At 48.3% G+C, this 20,067-nt stretch overlaps 1 protein-coding gene across 6 annotated transcripts in view; it reads right to left on the bottom strand.

Annotated features, from left to right (window-relative positions):
• Positions 1-19,386, bottom strand: part of MEI4 (meiotic double-stranded break formation protein 4) — a 228,762-nt gene extending 209,376 nt beyond the window's left edge. For 5 of the 6 annotated variants that reach the window (XM_069974676.1, XM_069974675.1, XM_069974674.1 and 2 more), the window contains exons 1-2: positions 19,307-19,386; positions 14,144-14,395 (exon numbers count right to left, since the gene is read on the bottom strand). In XM_069974676.1, coding sequence (XP_069830777.1) covers positions 14,144-14,387 — 244 coding nt within the window. In that variant the 5' untranslated portion in view covers positions 14,388-14,395; positions 19,307-19,386. Of the gene's footprint in view, positions 1-14,143; positions 14,396-17,831; positions 17,919-19,306 lie in introns of those variants that run through there. The other variant, XM_069974672.1, reaches the window with a different exon arrangement.
• Between the last annotated feature and the right edge of the window lie 681 nt (positions 19,387-20,067).

Genomic DNA, 20,067 nt, shown 5'->3' with positions numbered 1-20,067 from the left:
TGCTGATTGCTATACTGTACAGTAACTTATAATATCACATATTCTGCTGTTTCTGAATGTTTGTTTCATCTGTTCTACATGTTATTCAGAATAAAAAAAAATCATTATTTTTGGGTCGAGGAACCAATTGTCTGCACTTCTATGATTTCTTATGGGAAAATTTATTTTGATTTAAGAGCGGATTTGGATTACAAGCGCAGTGCTGGAACGAATTATGCTCGTAATCCAAGGAACCACTGTAATTTATTCAAAACAATAATTTTATGGAACCCAAAGCCAAGACTTGCCATATTTATTGCCTGTATAAAATTTGGAAAAAAATAATTTTATCTGAATTCCCTGAAGGAAAACTGGATCAGTTGCCCTGACTTTTACATAGTCTCAGCGGAGTGACAGTCCCGCTGGGAGTATGGATTCTCATTAAAGTGAAAGTGAAGGTATCCGCTGTGGATACGGTATGTGTGAACCCACTTTACTTCAAAGACGGGACAGAGATAAAAAGTGTCACTTTTTTTGTAAATTACACAAAATGAACACCACTATTATATACTTCACCTCCTAATCACATATGGGCAGAGTTACTAATACTCACTAACATTTGAATGGGACATCGACACACAAAAAGTTTTAAAAAGTGGTGTGAAATAGTTTTAATGGATGTGATCCGTGCAGACATTGATGATGTCAGGTAGTAGGAGTAGTTTCATATAACACCACTGCCTATATTTCTACTGTCTGATGCAGTTTAGGAGGTTGTCCGGGCAAAATAAACTTTTCCCCTATCCACATAAAGGGAAATATAAGAGATCGCAGGGGGTCCCACCTCCGTGCTCCACACTGATCTCCATATGGGGCCCCAGCTTCGATGTTATGAATAGAGCTGCGGCACTTGACCCAGGGCTCTATTCATTCCCATGGAGCCACCTGAAAGAGCCGTGTGAGGCAGAAGAGCACTGTACTTGGCTTTCTCCAGCACCTCCTTAGGAATGAATAGAGCTGCGGGTCACATGCCGTACCCGTGGTTCTATTCAAAACACGGAGGCCGGGGCCTGATACGGAGATCGGTGGGGGGTACAGAAGTTGGAACCCCGCAATCTCTTACTTTTCCCCCATTTGGTGAAAAGGTGAAAAGTTGATTTGCTAACTCCTTTGCTGTATCCCAAAATACTTATGTCAGCAATAGCCTAGTAGACCTCTTGAAAAAGGGCCTGCTCAGGAAATTAACACTGTGGGGTAAAGTAGAGCTCAATAAGGCTAGCCAGACTGAATTTTCATTTGTATGGAGTCAGACTCTGCCCTTTAACCCCTTAAGGACTGGGCCAATTTCCAGTTGCGCTTTAGTTTTTCCTCCTTGTGCTTAAAAGGCCATAGCTCTTGCATTTTTTCACCTAGAAACCCACATGAGCCCTTATTTTTTGTGTTACTAATTGTACTTTGCAACGGCCAGCTTAATTTTTGCATACAGTATGCTGCGAAACCAGAAAAACGCGATTTATTTTAATTTGGGGCGTTTGGGGCACAACTGACTTGTTATATATGTTCCTCAAGTTGTTACGATTACAACGATATGTAACTTGCATAACATTTATGTTATATGATGGCCTTTAAAAAATTAAAATCTTTTGAAAAAAAAAAAATATATATGTTCCTTAAAATCGCTCCATTCCCAGGCTTATAGCTTTTATCCTTTGGTCTATGGGGCTGTGCGAGGTGTCATTTTTTGCGCCATGATCTGTACTTTCGTTTTTTTTTATTGCACATATGCGACTTTGATCGCTTTTTATTACAATTTTTCTGGATTTAATGCGACCAAAAATGTGCAATTTTGCATTTTGGAATTTTTTTTCGCCGTGCAAGATCAGGAATGAAATAAATTAATAGTTCGGGCAATTATGCGCGTAGTGATACCAAACATGTTTATTTATTTATCTATTTCTATTTATAAAAACGGGAAAGGAAGGTGATTCAAACTTTTATTAGGGGAGTGGATTTTTTAGTAGAGATGAGCGAACCTCGAGCATGCTCGAGTCGATCCGAACCCGAACTTTCGGCATTTGATTAGCGGTGGCTGGATAAAGCCCTAAGGCTATGTGGAAATCCTGGATATAGTCATTGGCTGTATCCCTGTTTTCCAGACAACCTTAGAGCTTTATCCAAGTTCCGCAGCCCCAGCTAATCAAATACCGAACGTTCGGGTTCGGATCGACTCGAACCCGAACCCGGTTCGCTCATCTCTATTTTTTAGTAATAGAAAAACTTTTTTTTTTTTTTACACACACATACTAAAAGCCCCCTTGGGGTTAGGGTTGTTCCCCCTGGGGGACTTCTAGTATAACTACACTGATCTCTCATTGAGATCTATGCAGTATAGTTTTACTGCATAGATCCATGAGATTTGTGCTCTATTGCTTTCGTCTGCTGCAGCCGAAAGCAATAGAATGGCGAGCCGGCATCAGTGCTATCACGACACAGACCCCAGCCCGGTAAAGATGCGGGGATCGCTCCTCCGTGATCAACCTTGACAGCTGCATTTAAAAAGCTAACTAGCGGGCACGGTGCCCGCTAATTGCCGCCGTCCCAGGCTGCATATAGTACGCCCCCTCTGAACGCCCTTAACAACGCCAGGGCGTACATTTACGCCCTTGGTCGTTAAGGGGTTAAAGGGTACATATCATTTAAACAAACTTCTGACATATCATAGCGACATGCCTCCCTCTGCCTCTTCATCTCCGTCTCACTGCTAAAGTAGCAGTCAACATAATTACTGGAAGTTCCATAGGGCTCCATTATAATACCGTCGACTGCTACTTTAGCAGTGAGACAAGATTCATTCTCTTGATCAGCGGGGGTCTCAGCACCCAGTCCTAGGGCTGGATGATAATGGCCTAAATCAATATCGCGGTTTATCGTACATGTAGCCGCAGTAACGATAATTAAGCGATAATTATGACACACCCCATTTATAAGCCCTACCCCTTTTGAAAGCCACACCCATTTGGTCGAGCCAAATTGTTGAATTTTTTATTTTTTAATTTTTTAAAGGGCACCTATTATTTGGAGCCACCAGCAGGATAAAAATCCACAAAAATCCTGCCAGAGGGCTGTCCATTCAGGAGCGTACTGGAGATCTTCCAGCTTGGCCTTTGACTGCATATACTTATAATACGGTCAAAGGGCAAGACGGAAGTACCCCGTCTCCAGTATGCACCTGAATGGACAGCCCTACGGCAAGATTTTTGTGGTGTTCCCTTTAATTGCACAAAACCTGGGATGCTTCCTCAAAAAAAGCGTAAATAGCACCAGCATCTATCATCTAGCTGTCTCCTATCTATCCATCTATCTCCTATTATCTATCAATCTATCTATCTATCTATCTATCTATCTATCTATCTCCTATCTTTATGTCTCTTATCTATTTATCTATCTATCTGTTAGGGCCACGGCGGCGTCCCGTGCTCCGGACCGCCGCCGCACCCTCTCTCCTGCCCCTGCAGCAGCCGGTGTCCGCAAGCAGGGACCCGGCGCTGCTGTTACTTCGGCCCCGGGGGGCGCCTCACCTCACCACGCTCCTGTCCGTCACTGTGCCGGCCGGCGCGCGCGTCCCCGCCTCCTAGGGCGCGCGCGCGCCGGCTGTCTCAGATTTAAAGGGCCAGTCCGCCCTTGATTGGTAGTTGCACCAACCACTCCCTATAAGTTCCAGCCATGCCCCCTTCCAGGTGTTGGAGCCTCTACTTGCTTTCCATAGCGTTTGGCCCAGCTCCCTGTTGTTCCTGATTCCTAGTCCTTGTTCCTGATTCCTAGTCCTTGTTCCTGATTCCTAGTCCTTGTTCCTGATTCCTGTCCGATACCTGGTCCCTAGTCCCTGTTCCTGGTTCCTGCTCTCCTGTGTTCAGCCTGTTGCCTGCGGTTACGCATACAGACCTCTGCCAGCACCATCTCACGTCTGCTGCTCCTGCTACACCTCGTCTGCCGTCACTAGCAACCAAGCCAGGGGTAGCGACCTGGGGGTCGCCTGCCGCAGCAAGTCCATCCCGCCTTGCGGCGGGCTCTGGTGAAAACCAGCGGCCCCTTAGACTCCGCTCCCTGGTGAGGTTAGTGCCATCGCTGGTGACGGTCCAGTGGATCCACTACTCCAGGCGTTACAGTAGGCTCCAACCATGGATCCCGGCGAGGTGCCTGATATCCGCGAAGTGGCCCGAGTGGTCGCCCTACAGGCTCAACAGATCCAGCAACAGTCACAGCTGATCCAACAACTGACTGCAGCCGTACAGCAGCATACCACAGCTCAGCAGTCATCACCTCCTGCAACCTCTTCGGGACTCCGATTGGCCCTCCCGAATAAATATGGAGGTGATCCCAAGTTGTGCAGGGGATTCCTGACTCAATGCACAATGCATATTGAACTGTTAAGTAGTCAGTTTCCTACCGAGCGCTCTAAAGTGGCCTTTATCATCAGCCTATTGGAGGGTAGAGCTCTGGCCTGGGCCACACCACTGTGGGACCGTGATGACCCTGTTGCTGCCAATCTCCGTACCTTCCTGGCCGAGTTCCGCTCTGTCTTTGAGGAACCTGCCCGTGCGTCTTCGGCTGAGACTGCTCTCCTCAATCTCTCCCAGGGGACTTCCTCCGTTGGTGATTACGCCATCCAGTTCCGCACCCTGGCCGCAGAACTAGACTGGAATGAGGCCGCTCTAATTGCCACCTTTAAAAAGGGCCTGTCCAGTCAGGTGAAGGATGTGCTCGCTGCCCGAGATCTGCCTACCTCCTTGAATGAACTCATTCTACTGGCTACCAGAGTCTACACCAGGTTTTCCGAGAGGGAGGAGGAGGTTCGACAAGAACGGCGTCTGATCCCGCCCCGTCGCCATCCTCGACTGGCACCGGTGTTCCAGAATCCCGTTGCTCCTACGCCCCAGTCGTCTCCAGAGGTTCCCATGCAGGTGGAACGAGCTCGCCTGACGTCTGATGAGAGGGCCCGTCGACTGGAGCTGAATCTCTGCCTTTATTGCGGTGGCGCTGATCACTATCGGCAGAGATGTCCCCAACGTCCTCAGCGTCCGGGAAACGCTCGCACCTAGGTCCGGTAGGAGAGGCCTCCCTAGGTGTGAATGCCACCTCTCCAAGGTTGACCATGCCAGTCTCCATCCAGACACCCTCTGGGCAGCTTCTCCAGACCACTGCCCTCATCGACTCTGGCGCTGCTGGCAGTTTCATTTCTGCTTCTTTGGTCCAAAGATGGCGGCTACCCGTGATCCAGCTAGCCCAACCCCGGTCTATCTCTTCGGTTACGGGGGAGATTCTGACCGAAGCAGTGCACTGCCAGACCGCACCCCTAGTTCTCCATGTGGGCGCCCTACATCAGGAGAGGATCTCCTTCTACGTCTTGCGCCATTCCTCTTCCAACATCCTGCTGGGCCTTCCTTGGCTGCAATTGCATGCCCCTAAGCTGGACTGGAGAACTGGAGAGGTTCTCAGCTGGGGTCAGGACTGTCATAATAGGTGTCTGAGGTCTCCCCAACCCAAGTGCTCTACGAGGTCACCGGTTTACGCCAAGCCTCTCACTGGACTACCGGAGGATTACCAAGACTTCGTAGATGTCTTCTCGGCTAAGGAGGCGGACTCTCTACCACCTCATCGGCCCTATGATTGCCCTATAGACCTGCTTCCAGGAACTTCTCCTCCACGTGGCCGAGTATACCCTCTCTCTGTGCCCGAGACTGAAGCCATGTCCTCCTACATCCGGGAGAACTTACAGAAGGGTTTCATCCGTAAATCCACGTCTCCCGCTGGCGCTGGATTTTTCTTTGTTCAAAAGAAGGACGGTTCCCTCCGCCCATGCATAGACTACCGGGGCTTAAATAAGGTGACTGTCAAGAACCGATACCCTCTTCCGCTAATTCCCGAACTGTTCGACCGTCTTCGTGGAGCTAGGATCTTCTCCAAACTGGATCTCAGGGGCGCGTATAATTTGATCCGTATTCGTGAAGGAGACGAATGGAAGACCGCTTTCAACACCAGAGATGGGCACTACGAATATCTGGTCATGCCATTCGGCCTATGCAATGCCCCCGCGGTCTTCCAGGAATTCGTGAACGATATCTTCCGAGACCTCCTCTATGTCTGCGTCATAGTTTATCTGGACGACATTTTGGTCTTCTCTCCTGACCAGCAGACTCATGTGGCCCAAGTGCGTCAGGTTCTACGAAGACTACGGGCCAACAATCTATACGCCAAGCTAGAGAAGTGCGTTTTCCATCAGCGCAAGCTTCCGTTTCTTGGGTATATCGTCTCCGACCAGGGTCTACAAATGGATCCGGCCAAGCTCTCAGCTGTCCTCCAGTGGCCACGTCCTGTGGGACTTCGAGCTATCCAACGTTTTCTTGGATTCGCCAACTATTATCGGCAATTCATCCCTCACTTCTCTACCCTGGTCGCACCTATAGTGGCTCTCACGAAGAAGAAGGCGGATCCCAGACGTTGGCCTCCAGAGGCCGAACAAGCCTTCAACAGCCTAAAGTCTGCCTTTGCCTCTGCTCCTGCTTTAGTCCGCCCGGATGTCTCCAGGCCGTTTTCTCTAGAAGTCGATGCATCTTCCGTGGGCGCAGGAGCTGTCCTCTCGCAAAGGGACACATCTGGCAAGACCAGAACCTGCGGGTTCTTTTCCAGGACTTTCTCCCCGGCCGAGAGGAACTATACAATTGGGGACCGTGAACTCCTGGCTATTAAGTTGGCACTGGAGGAGTGGCGTCATCTTTTAGAGGGGGCTAAACATCCCGTTAACATTTATACGGATCACAAGAACCTCCTCTACCTCCAATCGGCTCAACGCCTCAATCCCCGGCAGGCCAGGTGGTCCCTCTTCTTCTCTCGGTTCGACTTTACCATCCATTTCCGTCCAGCCGAGAGGAATGTAAAGGCCGATGCATTGTCCAGAGCATCCGATGTCATGGGGCAAGAGGAATCTCCTCGTCACATTATACCTCCTGACCGCCTAGTACCAGTTGCCACTTCTGCTCTGCAAAGACTGCCTCCCGGTAAGACTTATGTGCGCCCCGCACTCCGGAAGCGGATCTTGAAGTGGGGGCATTCCTCTTTGGTGGCCGGGCATCCAGGAGCACAAAAGACCGGGCAATTGATCTCCCGTCACTACTGGTGGCCTAATCTCCTCCAAGATGTCAAGGACTTCGTGGCTTCCTGTGCAGTCTGTGCCAGGAATAAGTCTCCCCGTCAAAGGCCTGCCGGCCTACTTTTGCCTCTGCCAGTCCCGGACCATCCCTGGCATCACATTGGGATGGATTTCATCACAGATCTACCTCCATCTGCGGGCAATACAGTCATTTGGGTGGTGACGGATCGCTTCTCAAAAATGGCTCACTTTGTGGCTCTTCCTGGCCTACCCTCTGCTCCTCGCCTGGCTCAGTTGTTCTTCAGACACATCTTCCGCCTGCATGGACTTCCTCTTCACATTGTGTCCGACCGAGGCTCTCAATTTGTCTCAAAGTTCTGGCGTGCCCTATGCTCGCAACTCCAAGTGAAGCTGGACTTCTCATCGGCCTATCATCCTCAGACCAACGGGCAAGTGGAGAGAGTCAATCAGATTCTAGGTAATTACCTACGTCATTTTGTTTCCAGCCGCCAAGACAACTGGTCCGATCTACTTCCATGGGCGGAGTTCTCATATAACCATCTGGACTCGACTTCCACAGGCAGGTCTCCGTTCTTTGTGGTCTACGGGCATCACCCTCGTCCTCCTCTGCCTCTCTCTCCGTCCTCCGAGGTCCCAGCCGTGGAAGAGTTGTTATCTGACCTGCAGTCTATCTGGGAACAGACTCGACAGTCCTTACTCAAAGCCTCTGAACGCATGAAGGACCAGGCCAATAAGAGGAGGAGACCTGCCACGAATTTTCTCCCAGGTGACAAAGTCTGGCTCTCGGCCAAATATGTTCGTCTCAAGATTCCCAGCTACAAGTTGGGTCCTCGATTCCTTGGTCCTTTCTCGGTGCTTAAACGCATCAACCCTGTCACCTACAAACTCCGTCTACCCCCTACTATGCGGATTCCTAACGCCTTCCATGTCTCCCTCTTGAAGCCAGTGGTCCTCAACCGATTCTCCAGTAAAGCCTCTTCCTCCTCTCCACAAGCTGTTTCTGATGACGTATACATTGTTGAAGACATCTTAGCGATGAAAACTGTCAGAGGAAGACGTTTCTTCCTGGTGGACTGGAGAGGTTTTGGTCCTGAGGAGAGATCCTGGGAACCCGAATCTAATATCCTGGATCGGGACCTTATCAAAGAATTCCTGCAGACCAGAAAGAGGGGGAGGCCAAAGGGGGGGGGTACTGTTAGGGCCACGGCGGCGTCCCGTGCTCCGGACCGCCGCCGCACCCTCTCTCCTGCCCCTGCAGCAGCCGGTGTCCGCAAGCAGGGACCCGGCGCTGCTGTTACTTCGGCCCCGGGGGGCGCCTCACCTCACCACGCTCCTGTCCGTCACTGTGCCGGCCGGCGCGCGCGGCCCCGCCTCCTCGGGCGCGCGCGCGCCGGCTGTCTCAGATTTAAAGGGCCAGTCCGCCCTTGATTGGTAGTTGCACCAACCACTCCCTATAAGTTCCAGCCATGCCCCCTTCCAGGTGTTGGAGCCTCTACTTGCTTTCCATAGCGTTTGGCCCAGCTCCCTGTTGTTCCTGATTCCTAGTCCTTGTTCCTGATTCCTAGTCCTTGTTCCTGATTCCTAGTCCTTGTTCCTGATTCCTGTCCGATACCTGGTCCCTAGTCCCTGTTCCTGGTTCCTGCTCTCCTGTGTTCAGCCTGTTGCCTGCGGTTACGCATACAGACCTCTGCCAGCACCATCTCACGTCTGCTGCTCCTGCTACACCTCGTCTGCCGTCACTAGCAACCAAGCCAGGGGTAGCGACCTGGGGGTCGCCTGCCGCAGCAAGTCCATCCCGCCTTGCGGCGGGCTCTGGTGAAAACCAGCGGCCCCTTAGACTCCGCTCCCTGGTGAGGTTAGTGCCATCGCTGGTGACGGTCCAGTGGATCCACTACTCCAGGCGTTACACTATCTATCTATCCATCTATCTCCTATTATCTGTCTATCTATCTATCTATCTATCTATCTCCTATCTATCTCCTATCTATCTCTCTATCTATCTATCTATCTATCTCCTATCTATCTATCTATCTATCTATCTATCTATCTATCTATCTATCTATCTCCTATCTATCTATCTATCTATCTATCTATCTATCTCCTATTATCTATCTATCTATCTATCTATCTATCTATCTATATCCTATTATCTATCTATCTATCTATCTATCTATCTATCTATCTATCTATCTATCTATCTCCTATCTATCTATCTATCTATCTATCTATCTATCTATCTATCTATCTCCTATCTATATGTCTCTTATCTATCTATCTATCTCCTATCTATCTATCTATCTATCTATCTATCTATCTATCTATCTACCTACCCCACCTCACACTAAGATCCTGTTCTGCACTAGCCTCCCCTCCCTCCCAGACTATGGCTTCAGGGGGGAGGGGTTGGGCTGACACTGGCTGGCAGCTCTTTGCGCCCCTAGACACAGACTGCTGCTCCTTGGTCATTGGCACATACCAGGGCCACTAAACCAATATACTAGTGGCGAGCAGCTAGCATGCCCAAAAAATAAATACATATATATCTTCCATGCCCCCGGATGAGTGAGCCCTTACACTAAGCAGCTCTGTATGTGGAGCTCACCCCCAGCATTGCCCGTAGCGACCACATAGCCACTGTATACACACAGCACAGCAGCTCAGCGCCCAGCCCGCGCACGCTGGCAGCTGCTCAGGATGACCCATAATAGGAAACTACAGGCTGTGTACACCGGAGGCCGCAGCACACACGTCCTCACAGCAGCCTAGGACACGCCAGGCACATAACCCTCTCACTAATGAATGCCGGCGCTCTCACCTTACAACCTGCTCTCTCTCTAGAAGCCAAACAGTAAAGTGGTGGATGTGGATGGGTGCTTGCAGTAGCAGCAGCAGCCTGAAGAGGCACCCCTCAGACTCCTGGGAGGCTGGCTGGTGTGTCTCCCGCAGCGGCTGTTTAAGGGAAGCAGTGTCTGGTATCGGCATAGCGGGTGGCGGGCTCGAGCAATGTTTTCTCTGCGGCTATTTGAAAATGGCGCCACCGCGTGTGCTAAGTGAGTGGGGCAGCTGTACGGGTACAGGGCGCATCATTTTTATGGAAGACGGAGAGCACGGAGAGCATGTGGGCAGAGCAGGCAGGTGGGACACACTGTGGCGCTGGTGCAGGCCAATAACTCTTCCCTTCTGGGCTGCGGAATAGTTTAGGCCAGGCAGGGTAGGAGCGGCGGCATGAGGCAGCAGTGGTGACAGGACGGAGGATGCGGCCTCCTGGTGAGGGGGGGGTGAAATACCGCAAATACCGTCCTGGCAAAGTTGAGGTCCGTTAACCGACGCCAGAGACAGTATCGGTATTTTCACGGTATACCGCCCAGCCCTACCCAGACCCCAACCAACACAAGCTATGACAAGTTAGAAGTTTGTTTAAAATGATAGGTGCTCTTTTAAAGAGTTTGAAAAAAAAATGGACTCTGGTATTACAGCTTGAGTGTTGCAGTTGCAATGTCAGCCCTTGCACAGGAGTGATATTCCTTTGTTTAATCTCATACAACCCTTTTAGCTTCTATTTCTAAAGGCGTCCTCTGTTTTTCCAGTATAAATTGTTTACGGCCTTTGAAGTCTCATTTACCTCTAGTTTATTACCGATTAAAGAAGAATACAGTCTCTCAGATTATTGTATTATCTCACTGCTAGAACAACAAAGAAATCATCTTCCGCCTCTGTGTCCCTGTGTCGCCTTAGCAATTCTTCATATTTCTAGATTGTCTATTTGTCTTTTGTGAGTCATTTTTTTAGATGAGTTCAGGAAAACAGCGATCAAAACACATTTCAAAATTTACAAATGCAATGCATGCCAATACAAGACGTTTTAGGTCAACAAACGGGCAGATCGCAAACGAAAGATGCGACTTTAGAGAACATTACATTCGCATTCAGTACACAAAGAAGCTTTTGTTTAAAGCTTTTAGGATACAAGCAAGACATGAACATTCCCGAGAAGCTGTCATTACATTTCATTTCTGAGCATGTCCTCTACGACAGGGTTTCTCAGAGGATATGCGATGCAGGTGGAGGAGGTACATGGGAGGCATTGGGAAGAAAAAAAAATTTGCTTTAAAGTGTCACCGTCGTATTTTTTTTTTTTTTGCAGAAATCAATAGTACAGGCGATTTTAAGAAACTTGTAATTGGGTTTATTAGACAAATATGCCATTATCTGCATTCAAAAAGGCTTTCCCTAGGTCCCCCTCCCTCCTCTCTCTCATTCACTGCTCATTATCAGGAAATCTCAACTCTTTTACATCAGTCGAGCCCTGTCTAACCTTTGGAGAGGGGAGGGGAAGGAGGGAGATTAGACCCCAGGAGAGAGCAGAGAACAAAGGATTACACAGCAGGACCTGTGTGAAAGCTGGTAATCAGAGGTCAGAGAGGTCAGTGCTGATTTCAGAGGAGATAGTCCAGTGATGTAGCTGTAAATTAACTCTTTGTTGTCCTGTTTTGGTGCCTCATCTCCCTCAACCCCTCCCCTCTCCATGAGAGAACCATGAAGACAGGGGGAGAGCTTCAAACTGCTTTTTCATGATAAAAATGCATTTTTCGGCTTAAAACCCAATTACAAAGTTTCTTAAAATCGCCTGTACTATTGTAAATTTAAATGGCAGTGACACTTTAAGCACCAGGACATTGCTGAATGCAGGCATTTAGCAATGTCCCAGAGCACCAATCAACCATCAGGTGTAACCTAGAGGGGAGGGCACCTGCGGCAGGCGCAGTCTTTTGCTGGTACATTTGGCTGCACTTCTTCCAGTTGCTGAACTCTGCAGACAGGAGCAGGGTAATTTGTGTAACAAACAACTACAGCACCAGCTCAGCACACAAACCCACCTTCTGCCCTGCACACTGAACGCTCTGTCAGCCAAGTACAGCTGCTGGAAGAGGTGCTGTATATCGAGACCAGGGAGGTGTGAAGCCACTCAGCTGCTCAGCGCTCCGCATCCCTCCGTAGACTTGGAGAGCAGAGGCCGGAGCTGGAAGTACTTAGGTCAGCATGGGAACAGAAAAAGGTCTATCTATCTATCTATCTATCTATTACACCTGGCTACAGGGAGCATATCTAGCTACAAGGGGCATACCTGGCTGAAGAGTACATTGTGTCTGACCACAGGGGGCATGGAATCTGACTACAGGAGACACTGTATTTGACTACAAGGGACATACTTGCCTGCATGAGGAATTATCATCTTTGCATCAAGTTACAGGGGGCATTATTATTATGGAAGGGGCTACTCTTTTAGGCTACAGAGGGCAGTATATCTGGCAACAGGGGTCATTATTACTTGAGCAGTATTACTGGGACCTTCAGGTCAGTCACACTGTTGGCGGCTTCAACCCTTGGCGTCACAAACAGTTTTGATCTTGATTTTTTATCTGTCTTTTATCCCCACCTTCATAAAGCCAATACCTTTTTAATTTTTGCATCAACGTAGCAATATGAGAGTTGTGCATGTTTTGGGGGTTTTATGTTTCCAGTATTCAATATGTAATATAAAAGGCATGTAAGGCTAATTTAACATCACATTTTGATGCATATCTGCTGTATGTATTGGGAAATCTTTTTATAATCATTTCTTTTTTTTACAACAAACAGACAACCTCTTCAAGGTGAACTTCAAAGCAGCATAACACAGGGACAGAAAAGAGGAATTTTGCCTTTCTGCTCTGATGCAGGGGATGTGGGTCTGTCCTGCCCACCCACCAATGATTGACAGATATCGCAGTATAACTGCATATGAAGAAAGGAGCATCTCTGCCCGCAGGCTGACTTGAGTTTTAGGTTGTCCACATCTACAGTATATCCCAGGGTAATGGACATACTGCTAAAAGAAAAAACCTTGGCCACTTTGATCAATCTGAGCCAAAAAGTTTATGATGTTTACAAAGTAACCTATAACTGCTCAGTTTAGGAAGCATAACCTGAATGACAATTGTCATTTGTGCTAATACTGTTCCCTGCAGCACAGTGTAGATTTACTGTGCAGCTCCACCAGCATACCAGCCACTCCTGCAGCAGTAGCTGTAGAGAGCAGAAAAAGAAGTTTCTCTAGAGGCCAGGAGAGGGGCGGCAACTAGTCCTTTGGGTGGGGTGCTAACTGATGGGCCTCTCTGCCTGTCAATCACCCATGCACTGCATGCTGAAAGGCAGAGAGCCATGACTAGTCGTGGACTGCACCCTGCCCTGTTGACTAGATCCTGCCTCTCGTGGCACAATAAAACTTCTTTTTCACCTTTTTAAAGCTACTGCTGCAGCCGTGACTAGTGTGCTGGTGGAGCTGCACAGTACCTCTATACGCTGCTGCAGGGAACCATATGCTGACTGGTTCCCTTTAAACTCACACCTAATCAGTTAGCCATCCTAAATCTATACTAGATATCCGAATAAACCAGATAATTAAAGGGTCACTGTCGTTTACATTTTTTTTGCAGAAATCAATAGTACAGGTGATTTTAAGAAACTTTGTAATTGGGTTTATTAGCCGAAAAATGCATTTTTATCATGAAAAGAGGGTTCTCTTATGGAGAGGGGAGGGGTTAAGGGAGATGAGGCACAAAAACAGGACAACAAAGAGTTAATTTAAAGCTACATCGTTGGGATATCTCCTCTAAAGTCAGCACTGACCTCTGAATACTGGCTTTCACACAGGTTCCACTGTGTAATCGTTTGTTCTCTGCTCTCTGCTGGCGACTAATATCCCTCCTCCCCCCTCCATAGGTTACACAGGGCCCGACTGATGTAAAAGAGTCGAGATTTCCTGATAATGAGCAGTGAATGAGAGGGAGGAAGGGGGGGCCTGGGGAAAGTCTTTTTGAATGCAGATAATGGCATATTTGCCTAATAAACCCATGTACAAAGTTTCTTAAAATCGCCTGTACTATTGATTTCTGCTAGAAAAAAACCCCCAAAAACAACAGTAACACTTTAAGTCAATGATAACTGAATATTTACCATTTTCTAATCCGTTATTTTTGTGAATCTTGTGTAAAAGGAGTTCTTGTCGCAGACGTAGAACTTCGGCTTCCAGTACCATCACCTTGGCCTTCCAATTCCCCTCCTTATCGGACACTCTTTTAGCTAGTTCCTCCGTGTACTGCCTGCTGCTTTTTCCTTCTGGTTTATTTCTAATAATTGCTATTGCCAAAGCCACTTTTGCCGTCATCTGAAGATGGGCATCTGAAGTGGGGACAGCCATCCTATGTCCTGGAAAGCAAAACATGAGTTACATGAAATCACATCAGGTATCGTCACTTATACAGTCCCACAAATATTATATGTTATATAAATACCATATACAAACAATATCCAAGGGGAAGACTGATTTAGTATTTCCTTTATAATCTTCGAGGCTTTGGGTATCAATCCTGATTAAATATTAATTCAGGCAATGGGAAGGTGTCTATAGATTCCCTTCTTTCACTGCAATGGGCCTGGGAACTGAACCTCAAAGCAAAATAGCTGCAGCACCAGGGGATTAAGGTTAAGCAACCTGTTGTGAAAACAGCATATTCTGGCATAGACTATGGTGGATATTTACTAAGGAGTCTAATGTGTGTCACTATTCTAATGAGGATTGGTAAATATTTTGTTCCAATATCTTGTGACTAATTCATTAAAGCGACTCTGTACCCACTTTGTGACCCCCCCAACTACTTCTACCTTCTTGTAGCTGATGAGAAGTCCTTTCTGCTGGTATGTTTATAAACGCTGGTTGTGCTTTCCTGACGCCGAAAATCATACTTTAGTTGAGCTGTAACTGTGTCAAAGAGGTGTGGCCTAGAGCGATCGTGCCCTAGGTCAGCACCACCTGTGTGGTGTTGGTCTCCGTCTCCCCCTGCCGCCCGCACAGTGTAAACTGTAAGTGCGTATGCGCTGCTTTCTTCCCCCCGGCACCGCTGCAATGGCGTAGCAGGGTCCGCACCGCCTCTGCGGTGTGTCCTCTCAGCGTCGTCCCCGCCCCATGGTAGTGACGGGCACGGCCCTTCCCCGCCTCTTCTGCCTGTCACCGCTCGGCCACTCTGCGCCATTGCGTACCGATCCCGCGCAGGCGTAGTGACGCTACCGGCCTTCTACGACTAGCCTGGTGCATCATTGCGCCTGCGCGGGATCGGCGCGCAACGGCACATGTCCAAAGAAGAGGACAAGCTGATTCCGGCAGCGGGCGGCACCATGGTATGCAGGGGGGGGTGAGTGGAGAGGCGGGGAAGGGCCGTGCACATCACTACCATGGGGCGGGGGGGGGGGGACGCTGAAAGGACACACCACAAAGGTAGCGCGGTCCTGGCTACGTCATTGCAGCGACTCCGAACGGTCAGGAGGAGGCGGCGCAATGGCACTTACAGTTAACAGTGTGCAAGCGGACAGAGGGCGGAACAGGAGGCAGGGGGAGACGGAGACCAACACCACACAGGCGGTGCTGGCCTAGGGCATGGTCGCTTTAGGCCACGCCTCTTAGACACGGCTACAGCTCAACTAAAGTATGATTTTCGGCGTCACGAAAGCACAACCAGTGTTTATAAACATACCAGCAGAAATACCTTCTTGTAGCTGATGAGAAGTCCTAAGTAGTTGGGGGGGGGGCACAAAGTGGGTACAGAGTTACTTTAAAATGTCGCACTGCTATAGTAAAAGCCGCAAATGAAAAATTGGGCATTAAAGCGAATCTGTACCCACAATCTGACCCCCCCCCCACTTGTACATTCGGATAGCTGCTTTTAATCCAAGATCTGTCCTGGGGTCCTTTCGGCAGGTGATGCAGTTATTGTCTTAAAAAACAACTTTTAAACTTGCAGCCCGTTCCAATCTGTGCCCTAACCTTGCACCACCCCTCCGTCCCTCCTCCCCACCCTCTTTATTATTAGGAATTCCACTGGAACATTTTCTCCATGCTGAACATTGCACAGGTGCCTTAACGATCCAGCCCATGTGCTGAGCTGATACAGGTGGGGAATAGGAGGCAATCTGCCTGGAACATTCCTAATAATGAGGAGTCCTATGCGTAGTCTGTTTAGGAGATAAAAGCTGCAAATGAAAATGAAGGAGCAGGATTTATATCATAGGCCTCCATCTAAATAGAGCAACATAATATGTATCAGCACATTAGCTGAGTAAAGGGCTGGACCTAGAAGTACTGAAGAAAAGCAAGAAAAAAAAAAAAAAGTACCTTATAGAGCTAATATCAGACTCCCCTCCTCCAGGCTGTGCTGTCCTGCTCATTGGCAGGTCTGTCCATAAAATGGCCGACATGGAGGAGCATGTGACCATGTCCCCCCCCCCCCCCCCCAGTGTCCTCCATAGGCATATACAGGCTCAGTGGTGGACACTGGGGAGCGGGGCATGCTCGCTTGCTTCTCCATTTCGGCCATCTTATGACACTCACCACAGAGGAGGACAGCATAGCCCAGAGAAAAGGGGTGTGATTTTAATTCTATGTAAGTAATGTGAATTCACTTACCTATACTACACACAAAACATAAAAAAATACTATAAAGTGGCCAACCCCTTTAAAGGACAAGTGCCATGAAAAACTTTTTCCCAGTAATTGAAGCACATTACAAAGTTATATAACTCTGTAATGTGCTTCAATCACCTATCTGCCTTCCTTCCCTGTCTTTTCCCCCCTCCACCCCCCCACCAGGAAGTGTCCTGACTCACACAGACCTGATTACTGTCGTCAGCGTCACCAGGCAGCTCCTTCTTGTGAGGATCAGCAGGAGTCATCAGCAGGAGGGCTGCTCTAGGTCCTGTTACACCAGCCTCCCCCTCCCCTCCTTGTCAGGTGACTCTGCTTCCTCAGCTTATCTTCTCTAGTGACATGACTCATTCACTGAGTCCACGGCAGCAGGAGAGAGGGTATGAGGGGAGGGGGGGGCTGCCTATGTGCCGGAGTCATTCAGAGGGAAGATAAGCATGACATGTGACAAGTGATGGCTTGCAGTTGTTTAGCCAATGGGAGCTGAGCAAGTCTGTCACCTGATAAGGCAGGGGAGGGGGGAGGCTAGTGTAACAGGAGAAGGAGCTGAGAGAAGAGCTTGGTGACGGTGACGACAGTAATCAGGTCTGTGTGAGGTAGGACACTTCCTGGTGGGGGGTGGAGGGGGGAAAAGGCAGGGAAGGGAGGCAGATAGGGGGATTGAAGCATATTATGGTGCGTTTACACAGGCAGATTTATCTGACAGATTTTGGAAGCCAAAACCAGGAATGGATTTGAAAAAAGGAGAAATCTCAGTCTTTCCTTTATGACCCGTTCCCTGTTTATGGTCTGTTCCTGGCTTTGGCTTCAAAAATCTGTCAGATAAATCTGCCTGTGTAAACGCACCATTACACAGTTATATAACTTTGTAATGGTGCGTTTACACAGACAGATTTATCTGACAGATCTTTGAAGCCAAAACCAGGAACAGACTATAAACAGGGATCAGGTCATAAAGGAAAGACTGGGATCTATCCTCTATTCAAATCCATTGCTGGCTTTGGCTTCCAAAATCTGTTAGATAAATCTTTCTGTGTAAACGCACCCTAATGTGCTTCAATTACTGGGAAAAATTTTTCATGGCACTTGTCCTTTAATGCAGCAGCCAGAAGCTATAAAGTCTCTCTCTGCCCACACTAATACATGCACACACATATAGCTACTTACCTATAGAACACTATGAGGTCTCCATTATGGGAGCGTGCTATAGTATATCAATGTACTTGTGATATAGCATATCAATGTGCCACATTTTGTATCAGGACTACATTGTGCTCTACAGGAGCTGCAGAAACCCGCTGTAGTCTCTCATAGAAAGCTGCGGACTGCCGTGAGCTGGTTATCACATATACTCCTGTCCATCGTGCATATATCTTTGTGTTATAGTCAGATAATAAAGAAAAGAAACCATAAAGGATCTCTTATCTTAAATTCTATAATATATTGAATGATTGTGCTGGAAAGAGATTCCCAGATGTAGTTTGGATTATTAGATGCTGGGCTAAGGGAACACTCCAGGCAGACATCATTCATAGCAACATGTCTAGGACATGGTCTGAGGGTCTTCTCTGAAGACCACCCCCCCACCAGACCCACCATCAGGTATAACACAGCACATCAGCTATAATGGATAATAGGTTCCATAAAGATTGGTCACTAGTTTAATGAATAAATCCCCAACAGGCCGAGGTGGTAAAAGGAGGCATTGTTCTGTGGTAAGGAGGGACCCCTAGTCCCTAACAATCCACTATGCTAGAAGAAACGGCCCTCACAGCCCGACAGGCCCCTCAGTGACAGGCTGATGTAATAGGAGGGGCCCCTCAGTGACAGACTGATGTAATAGGAGGGGCCCCTCAGTGACAGACTGATGTAATAGGAGGGGCCCCTCACTGACAGACTGATGTAATAGGAGGGGCCCCTCAGTGACAGACTGATGTAATAGGAGGGGCCCCTCACTGACAGACTGATGTAATAGGAGGGGCCCCTCAGTGACAGACTGATGTAATAGGAGGGGCCCCTCACTGACAGACTGATGTAATAGGAGGGGCCCCTCAGTGACAGACTGATGTAATAGGAGGGGCCCCTCAGTGACAGACTGATGTAATAGGAGGGGCCCCTCACTGTCTGGCAGACTGATCTAATAGGAGGGGCCCCTCAGTGACAGACTGATGTAATAGGAGGGGCCCCTCAATGTCTGGCAGACTGATGTAATAGGAGGGGCCCCTCAGTGACAGACTGATGTAATAGGAGGGGCCCCTGACTGACAGACTGATGTAATAGGAGGGGCCCCTCAGTGACAGACTGATGTAATAGGAGGGGCCCCTCACTGACAGACTGATGTAATAGGAGGGGCCCCTCAGTGTCTGGCAGACAGATGTAAAAGGAGGGGCCCCTCACTGACAGACTGATGTAATAGGAGGGGCCCCTCAGTGTCTGGCAGACTGATGGGAAAAGAAGGGTCCTTTACCCATTGAAAAGCACTTCCTTCTAAGCAAGTTAGTCAGACAGACACTAAGGGGCCCCTCCTATTACATCAACATGTCAGACACTGAGGGGCCCCTATTATTACATCAGCCTGTCAGGCAGATCCCTTCATGTGGTAAATGTCCCCCACCCACCCACATAGTGACAGCCACATTTACCTCAGTCTGCTCAGTACTAGTCCACCTGCTGCTTCTTCAGCTTGGTGGAGCAAACCATGTGCATCCAAAGAGGAGGGGGTTGCTTTACAATTTAGCTTATGGTAGTTATTGTTTCTCTGTTCATAACTGCAGTAAAAAAAATTACTTCAGCAGCATATATTATCCCCAGTAACTATACTGTACCTTACGTACAGGATAACAGACAGCCATTATTACCCCCCTATGGTTTGAAACATTGGCTCAAACTATAATGAACAGATTAGCCTGGACCATGGGATGTGGTGATGTGTGACAGGATAATGGGGGGATCCAGCAGCACACAGTCCGGTCACACACAGTATTTGGGCTTGGTCAGTCAGCTTCCATTAGAGTTTTACTCCTGTTTTTATAAAACCAAGAAAAATAAGGGCTGCAGCCTGAACCTTAAAGGGGTTATCCAGCTCTACAAAAACATGGCCACTTTCTTCCAGAGACAGCACCGCTCTTGTCTCCAGTTCAGGTGTGTTTTGCAATTCACTTGCATTCACTTCCATAGAATTGAGTAATGCTGGGTTTACACGGAATGATTATCGTGCGAATTTGCACGATAACGATCGAATTCGAACGATAATCGTACGTGTAAACGCAGCGAACGATCGAACGACGAGCGAGAAATCGTTCATTTTGATCTTTTAACTTGTTCTTAATTCGCCAATCGTTCCGTGTAAACAGTCATTCACTGATTTTACCTATGTCCGAGATAGGCTTAAGCGATCGCAAAA

Source organism: Dendropsophus ebraccatus, chromosome 6 (assembly GCF_027789765.1).
Source record: "Dendropsophus ebraccatus isolate aDenEbr1 chromosome 6, aDenEbr1.pat, whole genome shotgun sequence".
Classification (NCBI taxonomy): Eukaryota; Metazoa; Chordata; class Amphibia; order Anura; family Hylidae; genus Dendropsophus; species Dendropsophus ebraccatus.
This window is presented reverse-complemented; position numbering and strand designations above follow the sequence as displayed.